The sequence below is a fragment of the Calypte anna genome, chromosome 11 (genome assembly GCF_003957555.1).
Source record: "Calypte anna isolate BGI_N300 chromosome 11, bCalAnn1_v1.p, whole genome shotgun sequence".
Lineage (NCBI taxonomy): Eukaryota > Metazoa > Chordata > Aves > Apodiformes > Trochilidae > Calypte > Calypte anna.
In genome coordinates, this window is record NC_044257.1 from 7,502,225 (window position 1) to 7,528,252 (window position 26,028).

General features: G+C 36.2%; 1 protein-coding gene and 1 long non-coding RNA gene across 2 annotated transcripts in view; both read right to left on the reverse strand.

The window, feature by feature from the left end:
• Positions 1-2,798, reverse strand: part of LONP2 (lon peptidase 2, peroxisomal) — a 33,668-nt gene extending 30,870 nt beyond the window's left edge. Inside the window, exons 1-3 of the mRNA XM_030457830.1 lie at positions 2,526-2,798; positions 1,325-1,559; positions 420-551 (exon numbers count right to left, since the gene is read on the reverse strand). Of these exons, the coding sequence (XP_030313690.1) occupies positions 420-551; positions 1,325-1,559; positions 2,526-2,758 (600 nt within the window). The 5' untranslated portion in view covers positions 2,759-2,798. The remainder of the gene's footprint in view (positions 1-419; positions 552-1,324; positions 1,560-2,525) is intronic.
• A 193-nt stretch (positions 2,799-2,991) lies between these two features.
• The window catches only part of LOC115598944, a 49,557-nt gene continuing 26,520 nt past the window's right edge, over positions 2,992-26,028 (reverse strand). Inside the window, exons 3-4 of the long non-coding RNA XR_003988031.1 lie at positions 5,213-5,273; positions 2,992-3,184 (exon numbers count right to left, since the gene is read on the reverse strand). This is a non-coding gene — a long non-coding RNA (uncharacterized LOC115598944). The remainder of the gene's footprint in view (positions 3,185-5,212; positions 5,274-26,028) is intronic.

Below are 26,028 nucleotides of genomic sequence, written 5' to 3' on the forward strand. Positions count from 1 at the left end.
TAAAAAAACTAATTCTGAAGTTGATGGTATTAAGTGACGTATAACAATCTGTGAATTGTAATAAGCATGCAAAAACTCAACACAATTTGAAGAATTGGGCAGCTTAGATTTTTATCACCTTTAATATGGGAAGGAGAAGTCCATGTTTTATTTATTGTTTAATAAAATGAACTGTTTCCAACACTAGCTGGATTTATTTACCTGTTAGTTGAGTTCTGACATGTAGCTATATAAACACTTTAAACAACAGCCTAAAGAGTTCTTACCAGTGTTAATGCTCAATTGTGACACATCTTCTGGCACCACATTTTCACAGTACAGTCTCAAGTATAAGCAATTTCAAAATAATCTAAAAGTGATAAAACAAACAACCCCCCCCCAACACCTAATTCCCTTTAAAAAGTGTAAGAACACGATACCTGAAGCTTCTCTTGGTTGGATGTACGGATGATAGAAGTCAGTATATCTGGCAAAGCTTCTCTGGGCAGATTGTCCAAAAGACGTCTCAGCTTTGCGACTGCAGGAACAGACATATCCAGCATCTCAACCAGCTGTAAGGTACACACAGTGAACAATATTAATGGTTTCTATGTTTCTTTTTAAATTATTTACGTGAGTACCTGACCTAGAAATGATTGGATCTTTCAGCAACAAAAGTGTCTAAGTACTTTGGCAAAAAGCTACTGAAATTAATTTTTAAAAAGTTTATAGAAGAGTGACTAGCTCAGCATAGGGCAAAACTTTAGGCTTTCTGCTTGTTTGAGAACTTAAAAAATACAATCATTCTTTGCAGCACTTTTTACAATGCCTGAATCTCTCATTCCCTCACACATCCCGATTAAAAACTTTCCCAGTTATCTTAACACTAAGATGACTTTTTTTTCTATGCATCCTTTTAACTCAATTTCGTTTTACTGAAGACATCTGTTTACATTCAAGGCTCAAGAGTGTTTTCTCCCCCCCACAAAAACCCTGTCCATGTATATATTTATACATATGCACACATTTTCCTGGAAAAAATAATCAAAAGTACTCAAGTGTATTTATAGCATGGCTGTACATGAACTAACACCAATTTATCATAGCACAAGCATATGCAGTTAGACTTATCCTGCAATGAGCTGCACAGACCAGCTGAAACTGGACAAAGAAACCTTTAACTATAACAAAAGTATCTATTTTGTAGCAGAAGTACTGGAACTCTGTTAGCCACTGAAAAATGTAAGAACTATAGAAAAAGAAGGGGAAACAGGAGACAAAAAAAACCCCTTAATCACATGCATAAATGCATCAATATATAGTATAGAGGATTAATATAATTTACCTGTACTGCATACTTGTAGAATTGTTCTGACAACTCTCCAAGTTCCTCCTCAGATTTATGCTGATTAGTAAACTGCTCAAGTCGATCTAACTGTTCAACTTCAGCAACAGGATACGGCTTCTCTTTCAGCAACTGCAGGATCTGGAACCGGCAGAGGCCCGTGACCAGCAGTGTATAATGTGGCTTGGGCCAATTGCTACCAACCACCTGAACTGCCAAGGCAGCTGTGCCAATCCTAAAGACAGATCAAATCTTCATATTAATTGTCGTTTTTTCACAGAACATTTTGTGCACCCCTTCTCAAAAACCAATCAAGCCATGGGTTGCAAGAACTCCTTCTAATCGTGAAAGGCAACCAAATGATGTAATTTCCTTTGTGACATAGATTACAAACCTGAACCCTGAGTTGAGAAAATTAATGAACTAAATGAAAAACTAACGATGATAACATAGTATTATCAACTGACTTAGAATGTAATTTCTTCATAAATAATTGAACAGCTCTTGCTGTGGACAGGAATGCAGACATTTCTGCCTAAACTCCACACATTAGAGAACTGAGTAAGTCACAAAACTGCCAGCTTCATTCTAACAAACATTTTAGATCAGATGTACCTGTTCAAGCAGATTTAAAGAGAAGTTATTTGCTTACAAAACCTTACTAAGTACACTGATGTAATAAAGTTTTGAAAGTAAGGGTTACAGCATGTTATGTTTAACTCATGCTGTATCCCACATCACATTTTATGTTAACTAGGTCATTAGTTCATGATACTTCTTAGGTCAAAAATGTAATTAATAACTGCAACAGCGTTAGTACTCGTGGCCTAAGCTCTTGAATGCTATTTTCCTCTTTCACCTTGGTTTTCAGGATTTTCTTCCAGACAAAGCTACTGGACAGGCCCTGACACAGCGCACTCACGTACAAACACAAACACACACACACACACACAGCGCTCTCCGGTGCAGCCAGAGAACTTTCTCTGAAGGGAGAAGCGTTTCATACACGGCGGCGGAGGAGCAGACGAGACCGCCCGCCGCGGCCAAACCCACCCCCGTGAGCCCGACACCCCGGCGGAGGTGACAACATGGCGATCTCGCCTCGGGGCACCCCCGTCCTGACCGGGGAGGCCGGGTCAGGCTCAGAGGCTACGGTACAGCTGCAGGTGGGAGAAGCGGAGCAGGCCGGGCCGGGCCGCACCTGTGCAGGGAGGGCAGATCGTCGCAGTCGGAGGTGGGGTCGCTGGTGTTGGGGATGACGCCGATGATGGTGCTCCTCAGCGAGGTGCCCTTCAGGAGCCGGCTGCGCACCAGCTGCATGTTGCGCGGCGAGTCCACACTCGTCCGCATGGTCGAGCCGGGTAGCAGGACGCCCTCATGGGTGAGCAGCAGCGGCAAGCGGCTGGGGATCTGGATAGCGCTGCCCGCCGCCATGGCCGCCCCTTGCCCCCCTCCCACCGCCCACACACCGGCACGGCCAGGCAGCCTCGGCGCGCGGCTCCGCCCCGCTACGGGCGCCCGGAAGGGACATTCCGCGCAGCAGCCCGCCCCCGACGGGCCGGGCCGGGGACAGCCCGGTTGGGGTTGGCTGGTCCGGTCCGGCCCGTCCTGCGCGGGGGGCGACACGCCTCGTCCCCGCCTCGCATGGGGCACCTTCGTTTGCCTGGCCTCAAAGACTTATTTAACTTGCACAGTAAAATAACTTCTGCCTTACTTCTACTTTCTCTCTGCTTTCTCCTCTTTTAAAGCGCAAGCTCCGCTGCGGGTCACGGCCCGAGGTGCCCCCGCCGGGCGCCGGTTCCCAGGAATGCCGCTGTGGCTGCCACAGCCACCAGATGTCAGGCGGCGCTTATAATTTATCTGTAGAAAAGAAAAAGCGCTACAGCGTCTGACAGGGGAGAGAGGGTGTGTACAACAAGCTTGCAATTTGTGAAATGGGGTGGTTACTAAATGAAATCCATTATTTGTTTGCTTTTAGAGAACTCTGCTGTTCTGCATCTGTGCTCATGGCCAAAGGACTCAGGATTCTGTTTCTTCAAGCACAGGTTTGTGCAGAGGCTCTTCCAGTGCCCGGTGCAACCCTAAACCGACGGGAGGCAGTGCAAGACACAAGGCTCCGAGGGGCAGGACCCGAGGTCTGAGCCTGCCCCACCAAAGAACAAAGCACCCACAGGCGCTCCCTCTGCCCCAGCCCAAGCCAGGCAGACGGACCCTGAAACCTAGCTAATGCTGTGAAGTTTTACTGAAATAGAGGTTATTTTGAGCAAACCTGGAGGTACCAACCAAGGTTACAGCTTGCCCAGGGGAAAATGCTCTGAGCACCCAGGCCCCGCAAGGAGTTCAGTTGGACAGTTTTAGAAACTCCTCTTCTGTTTTTCCAAGGTGAAAAGAGGTGCAGTATCAAAATTGCATAATGCAACGAATGAGCCAATTCTTTGTTAATCACTGACTTGCGTGATATGTTTTGAACAAAGGTAATCCTGTACAGAGGGGAAATGTCAGTAGCACAAACCGACAATTTGAAATGCGCAAGTGTGGCAACAGCAACACTTGCTTAATCATTCAGTTTAATACCTTAATCTGTTGGCCTACTGGAAAATTTCACGGTAACAAGGCATAATGGTAATACTAAAAATATATTTAAATGCAAGAAGTTATTACAGCTGAGAAAAATATCTTCAGAAGCAGTCACCTCAGGTACCTTAGAAGCTGGAATCTAATATACTATTCAACATGACATTTAAAAAACATTAATACGAAAGGGCACATAACACAGGAATATGGAAAATGTTTTGTGAACTTCCTGATGCTAAAAACAATTATTCTTTAAATATATGTTCAACACTCACAAAATGTTTAAGTGCCTTTAACTAAATTAGTTTGGAATATAAACACAAACCTAATCTGAAGGTTAAACATTCACCCACCACATTTATTGATGAATTTTTTCAAGTCTGAGGCCTTTTCATTAAAAAGAATCTACCAATCTCATCATGTTTATTCTCCAGGCTACCATTTTCCCCTCCTTCAGAGATGACTAAGCCCCTAAGGTCATTAAAACTAGTTTTTTAATTCATTTTGGAGCTGTATGTTAGAAAAAAAAAATCTTTAAATTCTGCATTAAAATTGCTCTCAGTTTCAACTGAACAACTCTTAGTACCTAGGGCTATAGTTTTCTTGCATGTAGTTTAAAGTGGAAGTAAATTAATACAAAGAGAGAAAATACAATTACAGCAAATATTATTCTCACAGATGCACAGGAATTTTAACCCACTTTGCATTTTAGCTGGTATAACTAAGACCTTTGATATGCTACAGGTTTTAGAGTTCCTAGATCCTTAACTGGCTCTCATTAAGCCTAGTGTGGTACATTTATTTTAAACCTACTACATGTCACTTATTAATATGAATTTTTTAAGTCTTTCTACTCCAGATCATAGTTTTATGATCTTGAAGTTCCATTAATATAAATGCTTTGGCTCTGGATACATAAAAACCAAAGGCATTATTTACATGGAATTAGCCTTTCCCAGAGACTCATGATCTGAAGGCAGACAAGTGATCCTGTATTTTTCAAACTTAGAATCACAGAATCATCAGGTTGGAAAAGACCTTCAATATCATCAAGTCCTACCATCAGTCTGACACTACATATCTCTAAGTTTCCACGCAATATAAACTCCTTCCTACCCTAATAATGTTTCATTTGCCTCTGCAAACTCAATTCTCTTCCTTTAAAATATACATACTCTTCTTTTCTGCCCCCTCACCGTCACCCCCTGGAGTTCTCAAATTCTCTCCCCACCTCCTGCAGCTATTTTATAAGATATGACACTCAGTCTGTCATCAGACTTCCCCTTTCTCATACTGCTTCCATTTTGTACTTACAGATTGTTTGATGCAATGGTGTTCTTTAGGAACTATTTCTGTCCAGTCTCAACTGCTATGTCTGTAAATGAAAGAGAAAAAAGTTTGTCCATTTTCTTTCCAAATTCTCTCTCTACTGTGTGAAAACTTAGAGTCTTAACAAACATATCATTTGGCTCCAAATCCCACAAAGCACTGATGCTTAAAGTTGAAATTAAGCTTGAAGTTTGAATTGATTCAAGGTGTATTTCTACGTATCAGTTCATATGAGATAACCAATAAAGAATATGTAAGACTGGTGTAATATAAAAGAAATTACTACCAGCATTCTGCAATACATGTGATGATAAAACATACATTTTGCAATCTTCAAAGGTGAGGTATGGAAGCATAGTCAATGCCCTGTGCACAAGATGGATTTCATGAATTCTCTGTTAATTAAATTATTTTCCTCAATAATATTTTCTCCTCCCCAAGTGGTGAATGAATGCTGATGCTTCCTACCATTTTGGAAGCGTAAGAAACACCTCAAAGATATTTAAAATACCACAACTAGGAAGAAAACTTATATGAAGCTACTCAAAGCATGTAATAATATAACCAAACCTCATTTTAAAGTTAATGTGTTTTAATGTCCACTTTTTATACTCACTGTAAGGTTGGAGTGGAAATTTTGAAATCTGTTTCTTAATGTATTACAAATCCTCAATCATTCTTTCTTCACACAAAATAATCTGTTTTCCATATCCAACTTGATTAGAAAGCTACCAGTTGGTTAGGTAAGCACAGAACATGGAGCACATACCAAGAATTGCTGGCAGCATATTACTAAGAGAGTGAGAGACCTTTCAGAAATTTCTAAAGCTGTGTGTAGGATTATTTCATAGCAATTGTAAAACAAGTTTCAGGAGTCAGTGCTAACAGACCTCACAACAACAGCTGAGCCTAAAAATTTAATCTTTTATTCAAAAGTTTTTCTGTGTTCCAAGGAGGTGGGAGGGGAGGTATACAGAAAAAGAAATTCAAACTTAATGGTCAACTTGAACTACTGTAGTATGGGGCAGAGAGAGTTCTCGCCAGTCTTGCCTACCCAGGCAGGACTGAAGCAGTGATGTATCTCTGAATTAGTGAAATAATCTGTTTCACACTGGTCATTTTTTGGTTTTGTATCTGCACACTGCCATTTGGCAGAATCTGTGCTACGTAAACATGCTGCTCTTCATTACTGGTTTTGATCCCAATACAAACTGAATGGACTCATTAGCCAATATGTTAACCAAAGATTCATGTTTTAAAGTATTTTTAAGCTGCCAAATATTTCAAGTTTTTTTCCAGCTGCATTGATTTAAAGCCACCAAGTAAACATAACTATGTACTCCCCTGAGGATGTTTCAGGAAATTATATACTAGAGCCAATTCCTCTCTAATAGGGTTGTCTAAATTCAGGTCAGGCAGCCACTGACCTCATTGTCTGTAATTCTGAAACCTTCATAGCAGAAACATCTCACATACATAGCAACAACACTGCTACTTCATTGGTTTCTCTAAGATATATAAATTAAGCTTAAATGACCTTGGTTTTTGTAGAAATGGTTGATTATCAAAATACAACAACAGCTACATTTCTATCCAGTTCACCCTCTGGTAGAATATTATAATAGTGAATATGCAGAATACGGCAGATACTGTTAAAATTTCTGTGGCTACAATAATTATTTTTTTTTCAGTATCTATTTTAAAGATGCTATCAGTGTTCAAAAAATTCCTGGGAGTTTTGAAAAAAATCTGCTGTAAATGTAATGTCTCTGTCCTTATCCATTAAATCTAGGGAATATGAAATTTGCTTATACATTCTGGAATATAGCTCCATGACCACAGCTCTAAGAGGGAGCCCCATAAGGAGAACAGGCTCACTGAGCACTTTGCTTTGTCTGGCCCTGTATGCAAACTAATTGGATTGATAACCAAGAGTTGGTTGTTAAATAAAATGTATAATAATGAACTTCTGTTTATTTTTCTTTTAATCTAGACACTATGTTATCTCCTTACTATCTTTTTCACAAAATGTGTACAATTTATGATTTAAAAAAAAAACAGTTTCCATGTAAAAACATTACAAACCTGACTCTGATATTCCAAAATCAGGGAGTATTCTCCTTTATCCTAATCTGTAACAATATAAATATTTATAAATAATACCTATACTAGATTAACAAAGGTTGACCCTATAAGAATATATTTTAATATAGTTTTAGTATAAAAAAAAATACCCAGCAGTAGGTGGCGCGTGTATTACTTGTACTACGAGTATTTTATCATCACTGATTTAATTCCATAGTACTTTAAAACCCATTTACAGTACAATTGTTGAAAACTAAATATCTCAACATAATTTAAAGGGATAATTATATTTACTTCTTAATTGCTACCTTAAAAAAGAAGAGAGAAACAACAAGACAGCTTTTCAGGAAATATTAGGCAGTAAGAAATAACCTGACAAAACATGGTGACAGCAGCTAAGTTACCAAAGCACTGTTTAAAAATTAACAGAAACTTATGTATTCCAATTCTTTTTAGCCCCATTTTTTTGTTGGATCAGCTGTTTCAAATAGGTCGCTGTACTAGGCTGATGATTATTAATGCAGCCTTCACACTTTTCCCATATTATTATAATTTACATGTTATATGAAATTAGTGTCAATTTTGCACTGAAAACACTGATTCCTGTGACACAGTCCTGTGGTATGAAACTTATAATCACAGTGTAGCTGAGGATGGAAGAGATGTCTAGAGACCATTTAGTCCAAACCTTCAATTCAATGCAGCATCAGCTACATCAAGTTGCAGTTTTCACTTGGGTTTTGAATACTTCCGATAACTAAAGACTCTGCAACCTCTCTATGAAGCCTGTTCCAGTGTTTGATCAACCTCATAGTTGGGTTTTTTCATTTTTCATTTGGCCTGATATCACCATGAATAGTCTGGCTCCATCTTTCCATCCTCCCAAAAAGTATTTATACATATTGATAACACCATCACCCCTCCCCACCAAGCCTTGTCTTCTCCAGGCTGAACAACGTCAGCACCTCTCCTCAAACGTCAGATGCTCCAAACCCTTAATAACCTCTGTGTCCAATTGCTAGACTCAATCCAGTATTCCAAACAAATCCATGTTAGTCTTGTACTGGTGCGCTCAAAACTAGGACACAGAACTCCAGATGTGCTTTCCTCAGTATCAGGTAGAGGGGAAAGATTACATCCCTCAAGCTGATGGCAACTCATTCCTTATTGTGCCCAATCCTCCAAGTGTGACCTCACTGTAGTATGAAATCAAAATGAAGAAATTTTAACATATTTGATGCATTGGGTGGTTTCCCTTCTTCCAGTTTGGAGTTATTATTCCTTGCAAAAATGATGAACAAGAGATCCCCAGAGGAAAAACAGATTGACAGTTATGACAGGGTCAGAGCCTGGAACATGGAAACAACTTGGAAACAGGAATTTCTTCTGCCTCCATTGGTTTAGAGCTCAAATTCCCTCAGTAATCAACATTTTATATTCAAAATCCAGAAAATACTGTGACAGAAAACATAAAGCAAATGCAAGGAACGTAGATGTGGTATATCTTTTTTTTTTTTTTTTCCAGCTTGTGAAGTTGTATTTTAAATTTATGAAATACATCCTACAAGTTTGGTTTTAATGATGATTTAGTAAGATAACAGAACAGTCAAAGTACTGGCAAGTACTGTACAAGACCAGGTGATATTCCTTCAGGATTCTTTTAGAAGAAAACAGAGAAAGACCAGTCCTTTTTACAACACTGAATACACATTAGAGTACGAGTTGTAAGCTCAGATATGTTAAAACATAATATCCACAAGTCAGTAAAATGACAAATGACCATATTTGCTTTTCCACTCTGAGAATCCAAAAAGTAGAAAGAAAGCATAACCAGGAAAAAGTGTAGAGACACAGTAATCTGTTTGGGGAGCTTTCCCACCAGAGACGATTAAAGTACAGCATTCCTTCATTGTATTCTGAACACCATGTTATAAGGCCAGTAGCCTTTGAACTGGGGAGCAAGTGTCAGCTGTGATCAGCATGCTTCTCAGGTCTTGCACAGTAATCATCTTCTCCAAACTGAAAATACACTGCTAATATCAGTGGTTTCAATACAGGTCTACAAATCTATTTTAAAGAGAAAGAATGATGTACCTGAAACATGAAAACAGCAGTCTGAAATAGATAATTGGCTGCTGGACCCTTAGCATAGCAATTATAAATTGCATGATATTAACAAGGAGATAATTTCTGGATATCTGCTCTCAAAGGCACCAACACAGGCTCTCTTGCAATAAATATTTAATATTTTAATTTTCATTATTATTTACTATTTTATTTTATATTTCATTAACATAATACATTAAGATTGGAAAGAGCTGTATTGTGCCTTCATCAAATATGCAGGTGATCTAAAATTCTGTAGAGGAAAAAGATACACCACTTGAGACAACAGAATTGTGACACAGAAACACAAGGAACCAAGTAGCAAACAGGAGTGTATCTGTAGTGTTTGTAAATATATGTGAGTGTGTACATGTAGATACATATTAGAAAAATATGAACTGTGTGCAGATATATACACATACGTACACACCCAAATACCTATGTGGTCTCATAATTTTGGACACAGGATCAGTCTGTATTAATTTGCATTCCCTTGTGAATGTGAACTCCTACACTGAAATGGAACGGAATGCCAAACACTCAGTGGAATGATAAAGAACAATATATAATGGGGAGTAGACAGGAAAGGATGGTATTTGTCACTTTTCTCATTTTTAAGTTATTCATTCATAAAGCAGAACTAGTACACTCGAAGAGAGAACAGAATATTCATAAAAATGTACTTAGAAAGTTAAGATGACAGAGCATTGGAGAGAGAGTCACAGCAATAAATACTGTGCATGATGTGTAACAAAATATTGTTGAAATGGGCTACTCTACCCATATGGGCTTAAGATAACTGGCAAAGTAACGATGCCCACAAAAATGCAGTGGAATATGCAAATAGTCAGCCTGGTAAATTTGTATCCTGACTGTGAAGACAAAGTGGCCTTTTACAGGGTAAAATCCTGTGTATACATATCATCCATAAAATCTCATTTCAAGTCCGTGACTTGGTTGATTTCAAAGTGCTCAAAATCTCAAATAGATTCAGAGCTTCCTGTCCAAAATGCAAGCTAGAGAGCAGAACAATTTATTTTTTCTCATTAAAAAGTCATATAAGAATTAAAGAAAATACCTCAGGTCTCACAGCATGAAACAGCTGCAATTTTAGAGAGAAAACATGAGAGCTAGATGAAGGATTGCATTTTAGTCATTTATTTGTATGGTTCAAAGCACTATTTCAGAACACAGATACCACAATTAATAAAAATGCATAAGGTTTTATTCAGATGATGAAAAATGAGAAATGCTGAATTCTTACTTTCAAATACAATTTGCAGTCAATATATGCAGCCTGGAGTCAGGTATGGAAATTCTTCCTCATGGAGATACGAATGAAATATTACAACTCATACTAAAATGTAACAAATTATACTGCCACTTACGAAAAAAATAAGAAAGAATAAAGACTAGATTTAAATGTTTATAATTTTGTAAGTGGAGGAAACCCCAGACTTGTAAAAGCAATCCTACCAGAGCAATTTTATTAATACAATTAACCCTAAAAACTGTAACCCAGAAGAAAACCTTTAAGCAGTCATAAGCTTTGTATCCAAATGGTGGAGTAACTTCTTTTTTTTTTTTTTTTTTTTTTTCCCTAATTATGCATGTAAGAAAGAATATGCTCAAATGTTCTGAAGTTAGTCACAGGATTTTTTTAAAGGGACTTATCCCTGATCTTCATTTAGGGATTCAAAATGTAGATGAAAAACTTCACAGTTAAAAATTATAATATAACAGATTAAGCTAACTCAACTACTCCAGAGTCATGCTGCATTCAAATTACATACTGGTTCCTAATAATGAAAGCAAATGCTAATGTGATCAGTCACAGAAGTGATGTAATCAGAGCACCTTGTTACAGCCATTCGTTCCCCTTCTCTTCCAAAAATCCTGGAGTGACCCACTTCCAAAATTCAGAAATCAAGACATATCTGCACCAGCTTATAATAGATCAGTGACCCAACCTGTTCTGAGAGAGGCCTTTTTCTATTAGTTGGCTGGAGAAGTAGTTGTCAGAGGGATATATTTAAACAGGAGTTTTATAAATTCATACCCTTCTTGACCCCACTGAAGCTCATATATTCATCTCTTCAGGTGCACATCATGCTGAAACAATAGATAAGTGCAATTCTTATTTTAGATTTGGGAAAGACAGGATTAAATTCTACTGAAATATTTGGGATCAAATGCTGTATTGTAGCCAGGAAAAAAAAGGCTAAATTCGGGGACCAGCTGAAGTAATGAAAAGCCTTTCTACTCAATTTGTTTCTCTGGTGAATATCTGTGAAAAGTACTGACTGACTTAGACATTTTGAAAACAAAAGACTTGTGATTCAAATCAAAGATAATAGGCAGAATTTTAATAAACATGCAGCAGTTTGCCTGAGCAACAGCCATTTTGTAGAATGCTTTATAGTAATCTTTTAAAAAATCTACTGTACAACAGTTCCCATACTTTTTTTCCCCTCTCCTGTTAAGATAATCCTTTCATAGCTTTAGGCAGCCATTCTTCTGTTTTCAGAATTCACTGCAGAGATAGATCTCATTCTGTAAAAACTTTTCATTTCAATGATTCTTGGACTTAAAAGATTCAAGTAACAAAAGACATAAAATTGAAGTCTAAATTTGCTACAAATTCCCTCAAGGTTCAGGGACATGACAGCTACCAGGTTATACCTATCTCTGTGAAGGAATACGTTCTCACAAACATTGTATTGCCAAAACTATCAAACATCAGCAGACAAACATGTGAAAGCCAGCAACTGTAATCCTAACACAGAAACAGGCTGAGTCACAGAATCAAGCCTCACAAAATTTGTGTATGGTTTGGTGTATTTGCTCCACGGAAGGCTAAAACTGTATTAGGTAAGTAAATCATCATCTGATTAAGAACACAACCTTATTATAAATGTAAATCACAGATCAATTGTAATAATGAATGCATAGCTATCTTCTATAATAATGTGCTTTGTCTAGGTGTCTGTCCTCTTTATGCAGTTCTCTCTTTCTCTTAGATAGATGAAAGAGGTCAATCAGAAACAAAGGATCATCTTTCTGCATGTTGTTTATGCTACCAGAGATATTTATGTGTCAGATGATTCCCTTCCAACAGTTAATGCACATTGGAAAGTATTTTTTTAAAAATGCATAAAAGAGACCCTTTAAGAAAAACAATATTGTTGGTAATGCATCAACTACAAGAGGTAAAAGTTTTTTTCTTTTACATATGAATATTGTGGTATAAAATGTGTATACATATTTTTATAAAGTAGTAATAATTCTTCAAACAATATATGCAAATAAGTATCAGAGGGATACTGCTTTCTGTTCAGAAATAGAACAGAAAACTAGCAACACATCTGAGATTGCTGTAGGAGCACTTGGGGTAGAAAAGGGAATAACAGATAAATACAAAGTGATTACATTTTCAAGGGAAGAGAGACATTTTTGTGGCAAATCTACTATGAATAGCAGTAGTAAGGGTAACATTGGCACCAAAAAGTAACTTTTACCATCACACAGTATCTGTTCTGATTAATAGAACTTAATCTCATAAAAGACAAGCCTGCATGGCTTTACTTTTGCTTCTTTTGATTTTGAGTTTTCTTCATGGCCTTAAGGACGGGAAACGAGGTGTGTGTGCGAGCGTGCGTGCGTGCGTGTGTGTGTTCTAAGAGTCAGTGCCTTTTAGGAAATAAAAGGCATGGCCTTAAAAACAATCAGCTGATGTACAGCTGTCTAAGTGCACAACTGCTTGGAAAAGTAAATCATTAAATAACTTTTTTTTTCTTTTTTTGCAAGCTGGCTGGTATCAACAAGGTAAAATAAGGATTCTAAATGAGAGCAATATTAGTTGCATCACCTATGTGGGGTCTGCCCACTGATCATTCCAGAACAATTTAAGCAAAAAACCACTTGGCTCAACATGTCCCATCTTAGGCATCCCAGTTACCATATTAGACACTGACCACTTCATTCCTACCCATCCACTGCATTTTACTCTCATCTTTGCAGATCTCCACTATACCATCCCAGAGTCATTTTCTTTATAGCTTGAAGGTTCACTTCACAGATGACAAATCACTTTTAATCTATAAAAACTGTCCTCCTAGTACAATTTAAAAAAAAAACAACAAAAACAAACCAACAACAAGGGGGAAAAATAAGTGGTGGACAATGGATTTCTCAATACTGCTTTATGGAAGAAAATTTGGTTTTTGCATTTCTTTCCACTGACATTTTGTTTTGCCAAAGATGAGAAAGGAAAAATGGAATATCAATACAGTTTTTTATGCAGACCTAAAAGCTACTCATAATTCTTAGTAAGTACATATCATTTACACCAATTTGTTAGTCATTCAATAACTGTTACAGAACTGGGAGGAATATTTGCCATACAGCAGCATTCAGCAAGAGCAAGGATTCTATGTATGAATAAGAACATTTGACAAAATGTTCCTACGAAATAGCACAAAGATTCTTTTGTCTGGTGATTGTGCTAAAAAACATGCTTAATATTGGCAGACAATAGCACAAAAAGATCACATCTATTCCTACAAAGAAATATGTATTGCAGCTCCTTTAAATCAACTTGTCTAAGAAGAGATGAAAGAGGAGTTCTCCTTTCATTCAAAACTAAGGTGCATAGTATCAAACTGGGTTATTCTGTTTCAGCTAAATATCCCTGCTTTAATTTTACCAAAATGTGACAAATGCACTGCATTAAAGAATGTATTTCTCAAATATAAAACTTAATACATTTCCAAGATATTTATAAACTAAAAATGCAGATTGAATCTTCCTTTTCCATTTAAAAAATAAATATTTTAATAGAGGAAAACATTGGGAGAACAAAAAAAAAAAGGGGGGGGGGGAACAGTGTCAGAGAGAAAATAAAGCATGTAACACTTTGATCTCACTAGGACTTTAGAATAAACAAAATTTGGGACATCTTGGTCCTTGTTAAGTTCATTTTCATAAGAAACCAGCAGCTGAAATATAGTGGGGACATTTCCAGGCCACTTAAATAAAAGGCTAAGATCACTGGCAACAAAGAATTACTAGTATTTTTTGTTGTTTTGATTTGTCCATTGATACCTTTCTTGATAAAATTTTATTCCATTTATTGCTCTTTTTTCCTTCTGATAATTAAAGTTGCTACCATGGCTATTGGGGTTTGTCTTTTTAAGTAAATTGATGCAATATTTCTTAAACAAAAGATAAAGCACTTAAAATTTTTTGTTTGTTTGACCTACAGAAATACACAGTTATTTTGTATTTCTTTATACTTCTGTATTTTACTCTTAAATTCTGCAGATTCTTTTGTAAGGGCTTATCAGAAGCTGAGAACTGTAGAACCAAGCATCTTAAATAGCAAGCATATCCAGCATGGTAAGATGTCTATCATTCTCTTATATAAAAGGCTGCATTTAGGCTTTGGTTAAACCATTTTTTCCCAGATGTAACCAAGTCTTTTCATCTGTGCAGAGTATGATTACAAAGTTACATTTCAACCACTACCGTCTCTTCATCCAGAAATCCTACAGCTAGCAACAAAGATTTCAAAATAGGCCAGGGTAGCAAGAAGAGCAAATTGAAGTGCCTGAAAATTTGCTCCACTAGTACATAATAGAGAGCATCCAGCAGTGCAGGAATTCAGAAAGTTCAAAGATACCTTCTGACAGTTAACCACCACTCTGGAGAACCTATGGTTTTTTTTGAAAAGCATATATGCTTCATTACATGGGTTGCTATTCTTCAAGCTTCTCTACCATACTGACAGTGTCAGCCAAAGCATTTTCATTGTTTTTCTTGTATGTTTCATCATAATTCAATTTTCATAATACATCACTAAGGATAGAACACAAATTTGCATTAGATAGATTTGCAAGGATTTTGCATCATTTTGATATGAATGCCTTGTGACTACTGAAGAGATTCTGAATAGAAAAAATAAACTACTATCATTTTTGTATGCCAAAACCCTCAGGGAGGACCTGAGGAGTAAGTAGGTACAGAAATAGCAAGTACGTTTAGAGTTTCCATCTGACTAGTGATCTAAGATAACCCAAAGATAACTCAGTACTAGTGTTGTTACTCCCTCAAGTAGGCTTTTAAAGGTGTCCTAAGATAGACTCCTAAAACCTGTATTTTTAGAAACTGCAAGCCAGAAGGCTGTCCTAAGTTTCTGCTAATATGCCAAATCTAGATAAAATCATTGTCACTTTGCTCAGACAATACAGGGACTACTTTCTCATAAGCTTCCGAGAGTTCAAAACATTGTAAAAAAATATTACATCAAGTTCCAAGTAAGAACTAAGGCCTTAGTATTAATTTTCTCTGAACTGAAAGCAGAATGCAGATGGTAAGAGAAAGCAAAGCATAGGCTGGAAGAATTTATAGACTTCTACATTCCTGGGACATTCAGTCAGAAACAGCACAAATCATCTGACAGCTGTCACTGTATATACATTGCAAAATTTCATCTCAGACCGACTGCATAAGACATGATCATTACCAAATTACCAGCTGTGGTTTACACCCCAGGGTTTTACTGGCACATAGCATATTGTGTTTCTATTGTGTTACAGGTTTTTTTCCTGAAAATTATCCAAGAACTAAAAATAAAATCAACAGATCAGAGATGTTGGCTCACATAGCCTCCCATGCGCAAAGACTGTAATTCATTGTTAAGACAGAAAAGACATCTCTTTCAACCAGCAAGACAAATACAGCTGAACATTCTTTGTTTCATTTTTACTCTAATTTAGATAGGTAACACTGCCTTTAAATTGAGCTGATTGTGAATACTGTATGCTGACATCCCTACTGGCTTTGATGAAACCTCAGCGGGGTGATCAAAGAATGTTTCCATCAAAGTTACCGTGCTACACAAGCAGCAAAGATCTTGGAGCTTTTTAAATTTAGCAAATGAGCAGCCACAGGAATGCTAGTGGTCTCCCCTTGCTGCAGATCCTCAAAAGAATTTAACAAACACCATTATGTCCAGTCTCACCACGCCATTTTTAAGCATACAGCATATACTTTTACCTTTGAGTTTTAAGTAAATCTCTAGAACCTTTTTAAAGAGATAAAGTTCAATGACTCATTAGTGGGTTCTTAAAGCAACAGATAATGCTCATGTACAATGTGAAATTATATGTGTAGTTAATCTATATGATGTTGTTACTGAATACTTCTATTTCACTTCAGATTAATGCACTTTATAGTGTGTTAAACTCACTTTCAGTATCTTTTTTAAAATGAGATTGGAAGTATTTCACTAAAGGCAAAGCAGAGGCTGTATTTTCTTTGAGTGCTCTTAGCAAAATTAAATTATCTGTTCTAAATATGAGTGTTTAGAATATGTAAACACATCTCATTTTTAAAGAATGCATAAGAAAAACAGAATCTTAATTTGCTTTGTAACATAAAAGGAATCAGAATAGTTTCCTTCATAACAAATGTGTGTTATTTTTTTCTTAATCATCATCATTGTACAGTCAACGTATTTCAGGGGGGTTTTCTGTGTTTTTTTGTTTGGTTGGTTGTTGGGTTTTTTGTTGCTTAAATAATTTTTCAGTCTGCAAATATTTCAGATCACAATCCAAACCTGACAGGCAACAACCATTTTTTCCATCTTACTTTTTTTTCACTTTAGCTTTACTACTCCCTATGTTTAAAATTCAAACACATACTAAAAATTAGCATAGAGAAAAGAACACAATACAGTATCATTACTACTTGATTGTTAGTGCTGTTGCTGTGTGTGTGTGTGTGTGTATATATATATATTTAGTTACAATTTCATACTAAAAATACTGTTTATTGACCCTTAATAGCTATACAATATCACCTTAAAGAAAGAAGAAAGGCCAGAAGAAACACAAGGACTTCACATCAAACTGTCAAAGATATTTTTCTAGCTACTGCAGCTTGGCAGTCTCCACAGGCAGTTCTAATAGCTTGGAAATTGCCTCAAGGTCTATCACTGAATTCTGTTGTTGATGAGCTTTTATATTGCTTCATTCTTAAGCAGCCTTTTACTTCGAATAGTATGTTTTCTTTCCTCCAGAGAGCTATTACAGATTAAAATGAACAATAGGTATTTTTCCAATAATTATATCAAATACTATTTTCTAGTGAAATTATAGATGAGTGGATTTCTCCAGGCACATGTGAGACAGACTCAAAATTACCTGAGTTGAGCATGCCTTGTTAAGACCTGTCTGTAGGACTTAACCTGTAAACATGGCATCGAGACTTCAGTTTATAGATATTTTAAATTCTGTTAAAAAAATAGTACTATTAAAGACACTGTGCCACTAAAATCTCATACTTAAATATTATCAAATGAAATACAGAAAAAACAATTCTATAGTTCTCACAGGCCTAAATATTAAATTTGATGGCCAAGAAACTCTTGATTTGTCAGAACAATACATTTTGATAAGACAAACAATTGGGTATGCTTTTTCTTGTGTCACCTAATAGCACATTTCTCACAGATCTATATATCCAAGTAGATTTATCTGTAAATTATGATTTTTGTTGTAATATAAAGATCCACATTACATATTGCACTACATATAAAATGACATCCTGAGACTATTTCAATAAATCAGGTTAAGGGGAAAAAAATTATGCTGAGAAACAGGGACTGTGAGCAATGTGAAACAATATGCAAACATGGAAGCATCACTTAAAATCTCAGTTCACCCAATTAGGTCCAACTTCATTACTATGTGTGACTTTCACTATGCCATATAAACATAACCGAAGGGCACCAATCTACAAAATTTCATCTTTAATTATGCACTAAGAATTTTGTCTGTTCAGAAAGTAATGAAAAGACTGTCCTATCACATTGGTATTTTTGTCTTTTTACAGTTGAACAAATACGACAAGTTAAATCATATTTTATTATTTTTAGGTAATAAAAAAAGGTCAAGAACTTGTGCATTTTCATTGACATTTCTAAACTCTGAGTTGTACAACAGTCTAGTCCTTGAGTACAGAAAAATTCGATGTAGAAAAATATTATTGAAAACACCATCTTATAATTGTAAAGATGCATGGTTACCTTGCTGCTCCAATAAGTATTTTAAAACAATTTGTAGTAATCTGGCTCTACTATCTTGTGTTTTGCCTATTTTAGAGGCTCTCTCATCTTCTTTCAGCTAAAGATTAGATCCTTTCAGCTACTGTACAGATGATCAGATCTGGCAAGCAAAATATACAATATTTTGTATATTTTGTATCTGGCAAAAATATACAATATTTTGGATTTTCAATCACTATACTTTCTGATAAAAGCACTAAAATTAATTTTGACACACAATCATTCACGAAGGCTATAACAACAAGACGGAGTACTTTCACTAGTGTGAGGGTACTACCACTAAAATGCACTTTTCTCTGTTGATTTTTATGTGGTACAATATAGTCAGACACATGAAAAAACAAATTATAAAATCAAACAAATGGACAGTGAAGTGCAACCAGTACAAAGAACAATAAAGAACATAAGGAAAGCAATTGAAAATGGAGGGGCATGACAGCTAATGGCAAGAACATTGATTCAAAATTCAGAAGTAATTGAAATTACTTTAGTTGAATTAGAAATCTGGCCACTGTAAGTACCTGAAACTTCAAATCAAATTCCAGATCAATACTGAATATAATTCGACACTGAAAGGTCTGCAGTGTTGCAGCACTGGTCAGGACCTCAACCACAGTGGGTTTCTTAAACTGCATAAATTTTTGTAGGATCAAAATTTTACAGCAGAAGTTGCTTAAATACAGAAAATATGTAATTAAACTGAAATGCACTATTGATTGCTCCAGATCCACCTCATGTTTCCAGATGCCAATACTTGACCTGTTTCCTTTATGGCAGGGATACATGGGTTACCAGCCAAACCCCCATCACACAATGGGGGTTTTCACAGAAATAATAGTCATGCTCTGAGCATCTAGCAAGAAAGCTCATAGGAGGACCAGGTTTAACAAAGGTTCTCTAGGGTTTCTCATTTATTTATAGGGCATTTGTTCAATATAACTGACACACACAGACCAGTAAATCCTCCACCTATATTCCCTACATGCAGCTGTGCAGCCTGTAAACTGCATGCAAACAGAAGCATTATTACATTTCTTCTTCTGATTTTTGCTTATCCTTCCCCAGGGCTGTTCAGGTCCTTTTCAGATCAGGGAGACCCCTTCACTGAAAATCTGAAATGTTTTCCTGATATGTAGAACCTCAGTCCAAAATGGAACATGGCTTTTCCTTATGGGTTTGGCTGGCCAGGAGTGTACAATATAACCAGGGCCAGGAAACAGCAAATAACTCATGTTCAGTAAGGCAGCACCATTTCTGGTCTGATACAGATACTGTTGAAGTAAATTTTCTTTGCTGGATGCTGAGCAGGAGGTGGTGTACAAGAACTAGAGGTTTGGGGTATTCTGGTTTTTTTTCTCTTTTCTTTTTTTTTTTTTTTCCTTTTTTTTTTTATTTATAATAAGGTTATGGAAATAGTCTTTTTAGACATACAATGTATCTTTTAAATCTCAAATGCCAGGAGATTTGATTTAATGCACAGTTGTTTAACACTGTAGTTTTATTTTTAGTTTTCTACTCATACTAAACTGTAAGATATGCTACATGTAAATTCCTTACTAATTTACTTTATCAATCCATTAGTAGCTATGGAAGAAAAGTCCAGCTTCAACAAAAAACATTCCTCAGTTTCTAACCAACCCCCAAAAGGGTAACATAAATGCTAGAAACCTGCTGCATGCATACAGACTGATGTAATCAGACTGCACACAGGCAAGATGTAAAAAAAAAGAACTAATAAGATTTACCTTGCTATTCATACATTTTAGTGCCACACACAAAAAGGTATTTCTCTACTAATTCATGTAACAATGATCAGCCTTAGTTTCTGCTTGCCTAGAATTGGACAAATGACCCAGACCAGATTTGTCCAACTTCAACCCCAAATATCCAGAACACTGAGTCCTTTGCTTTCCCATGGATGACCATTCTCCACATTTCAGTTTTTCTGAGCAATTTCTGGGGGCAGAGAAAAGCCAAATTCAAGGCAATGTCTCACAAAAAACCCACTAACACAGCCACTCTAAACATCCAATTCTGTTCTGGCAAGCAGACTTGCTAGAACTGTTCTGTTTTCCTCTGATTACAATCATAACTGACATCTACACCTATTCTATATTTTCATGCTTTCATAGATATTACCAGACCTCTCCTCAGCTAGAACTAACAGCAACACAAAGCTGACTAGCCACTTGCCATAAAAGCATCTGCTCTCATTAATTTCTAAGGCAACTTTGTTGCCTAATCCCTGTTTACCCCAAGATTCCAGATATGTAAAACTTTGCTACTGGTTAGCACCTTCCTATGCTTGTAATCAGTATTACACGTTTTAAAATTATGTAAGAGGCTTAACAGTGTGTAACTTTTTTATTTAAATAAACACTCAGTTAGTTTATGAATTAAATACTCTTTCATTAGCTAACCTCATCTGACCAGACTAATTGGCATAAAAATTACAGATCTCTGCGTTTAGCTCTATTTGAATAAATGTGAACAATGTCAGCGTTAATTAAGTGTAGATCAAGAGCTATCATTCCACTACTCTAAATGTAAATTTCCCTCAAAAAGAAGTGTAAAATAAGCAGTTACTGCTTTGCACAGCACAAAACTAATTGGACAAACCTTCAGAGTGAAAGAGCCAATGTCAAAGAGCCTTCAGCAAATTACAGTCAGGCTGAAGAAGGAAATAAATACATATATGCTATTTTATTCCTTATTAAGAGGCAATATAGTAGACTACAGTTCATTAGCAAATTAATTTTTAAAAAATAATTTAATTCAGCCCACAATTCCTATCTTTATTCTAGTTTTTTCCATGTGGCCAGATTTTCAAAATCACTGATACCTTTGTTTGTATATATATATACAACTGGAATAAAGAAAAAAAACCCTGTTCCATCTGTAACTGATGAACTGATCCATCTAAATGAAGTTCAACTCTCAGAACTAACTCATCAGCTGCCATTGTGACAGTCACTGCCAGGTTTTTAAGAGTACAGAATATGACTTTTTCAGTTACTGTAAAAAACATCTATTCTTAGCCCTATATCTTAGTAAAGTGTTAAAAGCTTCCAACATAAAACCAGACTGAAATGGTCTTGCTTTTCACTCTAGTAAGCTGTTACACTAAAATCTACAGGACTTTCTCCAACCTTAAGCAGATAAAAACTGTCATACCAGATAAAAGAAACACATAAAAGAACAGGAAACAAATCACATTTTATAACTCTTCCTGTAGCATAACCACTTAAATCTGGAGTTTGTGGGCGATACACAGTGACTATATCTTAGTGGAGAAATGCTCAACAGTTTACAAAATATTTTGGGGTTTGTGTTTTGTTTTTTTTTTAAGTGTAAACAAACATAATATCTAGATAAAGGGATAAGCACAGGGATTTTAACGTCATCTTAACTGGATGAGAGGAGGAAGGTATTCCAAGATCAAAGTGACTGCTGCTTTCAAACTAAAAGTAACTGTTGTATATTTTTCACCAAGGTCAAAGGTAGTGTACAAACATGAGTATTTAAAAGATTTAAACACCACTTTTCAAACCTAATCCTTTTTTTCTATGAGAATAAAAAACATTTAAGATACTTCAGCAGAAAATGATATGTAAATTACTTTTGCATTTAACTGAGTCCCAGTAATGATACAGTCATTGCTATGGAATTATTCCATGTATCATCAATACATCTCTTTCCTGTTCACCAGGACCCTGCTCTGTTTGCAGAGCATTTTTCAGCCACAAGGTGCTGCTCTCGTTAGAGGAAACAGAACGTTGAGAGCCCTGAAAAATAAAGCTCGGTGACCGTTTCATGACAGAAATGTGTAGTTCCAGTATTCATAATTTCCTTTGTTAAACAGCTTCTTTTAAAACTTTACCCTAGGATTTGCACGAAGATTGCTTCCACTCATTTTCTGTTTTTTCTTTAGTCTGGGCTGCGTCAGATATTTTGTAAGAAGCTAGGAGTGAGGAGGTGAAATCCAATTAAGCTCTCTTTCTTGGATTGCAACATGTAAAACTATGCTGAAAATCTTTATCTTTACATTGAATTTCCACGTTTCAAATGATTTAGCAATTTTGTATGCACTAAATTTTGAGCAAAAAATTTCCTGCTCAGCATTTTCAGATTGTATAACTATTTTAAAAAGTAAGTAGTATAAAGAAGTTTATTTTTTTCAGTTTCATTTTTTTCTGTAAATTCAACAGAAGTCCTGTAGCATTTTCATTTTTTCATTTTCATTTCCAGCTTTTTCATTTTTTCATCACAAAATCTTTCATGTTAGAATTCAGTGGACATAAAAAGAATAATTTCCTTGCTTAATTAGAAGGCTTAAGGAACCTACAGAAAAATTACAGATTTAATAACTGGCAAAGAGCATAGGTAACATTTTGTTCTGGGATAAAACCACCACATAATTAAAAAAGGAACAGGCAGATGTCTTGCTGTCTTTCTAATATGGTCAAATAAGAATAAATTATCTCATTTGAAGAATTAACTTCACACACTTGTCCCATCCAAATTGTGCAGTAAAAACCTAGACAGATGCTTTTGGGTTTGGTTTGGTTTGTTTTTTCCCCATATGCAGTTGCCAGCATTCATATCTCAAAAATCAAGCTTCATATTTGGCAACATAAAAAAAAAAAAAAAAAAAAAATTCACTTGTCCCAGTAATCACATCAGAGAAAGAATTTACCTCTCCATAATTAAAAAGTAGATTTTAATGAAGTAAAACATGTAAAATAAACCTTGGTCACTGTCCTGAAACCAAAACGCTTTGTGTATGAACATGATTAACATTATAACTCTGTGTTTCCCTGGATTTGGGACACTTCTCCTGTTTATATACAAAACTAACTTCTACCATTACAAACTTAAATTACTGCCCATAGCTTAAATCAGAAACCTAAATGGAGATGCAGCAGTATATACACACATACACATATATATATGCATAGATCCTTATAATAATGTGTATGTATATAAATAACTAGAATAGACCCATCAGGTATATGAACCAAGACGATAATTCAAATTTCACAATCTCTACATTAAATGTTCCTTGGGGTTCACTCGGCATCTTACTATGTATACATCTAGTGGGAGAAAAAAATGAGAAAATACACCATGAAACAAGAAAATTACTATTAGTATTTGGTTAATAGCACTCTGATTCCCGATCATAATCCAGAATCATCTCTAGTCTGTGCTAGCTCTTCTAAATCTACTCTGATTTGTACATAAGGAAAGAACCTAGTCCTTGACAGAGGTAACACAGTGTGGCAAAGCTTGGCTTTAAAAAGGAGACTGGTCTTGCCTAAAGAACTAGTGTCAACCAAACACAGATAAAGGGTAAGAGATGAAAGATTACATAGAGCTGAAGTACCTGGCCAAAAAATCACCTTACAGATTAGCAACCAAGTTCTACTTATCATGTATTATTTCAGTGGTTTTTCACTAGCTATTGCCTCCCTCACCTTGCATTTTCATAGAAGTTAAAGCCCAGATATTTTTCTATATTACCTAAATACAAGCCCACTGGAGTATTCTAGAATAAAAGAGATTTAAACACAGTAACTTTTTACAATATTACTCAGTCTAAAACTATATTATGATTTGTTGGCTCCGGAAGAGTTTATACATGCCACCCGTTTAGTTTTAGACTGCCATTTGGGCTCAGGAGAGGAAAATGTCAGACTGTAACCAGCCAAGCATCACAATGAATTAGAAAAAACAGCATCAAGAGAAGTATTAAATGAGGATACAGTGTAATTATTTTTGTATGGAAACTGCATTCAGTACCATCCTTGATTCTTCATAGAAATATGAGAACCATGGTGCAGAGGGCAATCAAATATATTTCATTTAACCACTTGAAATGCACAATATATTCCAAAATGGAGATTAATATTTCATTTTATAAAGGTGGGCAAACAAATAGTAATGCTATGCCTGGGAGCTATATTCTACCAAAACTGTACAGGTACAGTAACTGTAAATATGTATAGTACGGTGTAATATATGTACTGAATATTTTGGGGTTAACATCCATGAAACTTGGCTAGAGTACCTAAGCAACAGCAAAGCAAGCAACCCAGTCCTCAAACTGTAACAAAATCTGTATTGTACCAGCTAGATGCTTTCCTGCAATACACATTTGTGCTAGTAGAAGCTCCTAATGCACCTACATGTCTGTATTAGTAAAGGTAAGCTTTCACTGATCTGTTTAATTGTATCAGTACAAATTGCAACTTTGCTGGTATGCTGAATCCATGTGAGAGTTTCTATGGGATCCAGTACACCAATGACCCAGTAACTGGACATAGCTTTAGATTAAAAAGTCATAATCAAATGCTATGAAGCTGTAAATGTTTTTTATTGTATATAAATTACCTAGAGTCTTTGTTTCTGGAAGGCAGATATAGCGTATATTCTGAACAGAACTTCTATTTAATTCTGCGTCTTTCTCTCTCCAAGAAGAAAAAAGTCCTGAACAGAAAAGAAAAACTTAAAACATTTCAGGATATCACCTATGCTGTGGCCTGCACAGCCTTCTAGAAGGAAAATTATCTGATGGTCATCTAAATCATTGCTGAGAAAGCTCTGGCCACCACAGACGCATGAGGATGTCACACTGAAGGCTGGAGCTAGAGGACAGTGAATAACCTCTCAATCTGATTATCAACATTTGTTTTTCAGTCACCCGTCATCCCCCACTGCCTTCTACTGCAAGCGGAGGAGCTGTGGAGCATTTCTCATGTTACACTCATTTAATCCAGGACACAGCAAACAATTTTCAGATACATAGTTACCAAGCTTTTGTCTCATTTCAAGCTTCTAAAATGAATTTATATTTAGTAACCTCTGAACAGCTATTTGGTATGCAACAGAAGTATAACATGTCTCTCTAATTCACTTTTTATTTTTGTTGCTGAGCCTATGGGAATAGGAATCATACAGCTGTGGATGCAGACAGCTTTATTACTTTATTTATCCCTGTTCATTATGTTGAAACATCAGCTCCACCCCATTTGGAGAGGAAAAGGAAAGAGCTGTTTGGGACTCCTTGAAGTGCTTCTTGTCCTAGCCTCTATACTCTGCTCTGCAAAAGACTCCTCAGAGGGGTCTGTCCTGTTCTCATATCTGTGTAGTATTTAAATGTTTTTGAGAGCACCGTAATAAAATAAAATCAGCATGTCAAAGCCCTATTGGGATAAATCTTCATTCTTTTTCTTGCTGCTTCACCAAAACACAGAACAATATGGGGCTTGGGATTTGATCTCATCACTTCTTCGGGGCTTTGGTTTGTTTTAAACATAACAGATCTCAAGAAGGATGGCCTCCTTAAATATCTCTGGTACTCTGCCCTTAAGCCCCTATGCCTGTCTTATTGAAATTCTATTCTGAATTTCTGAAAGAACCATTGGCTGTTTCCAGGACCCCCTAATATAAAACAATATAAAACACATCTACAAAATGTAGC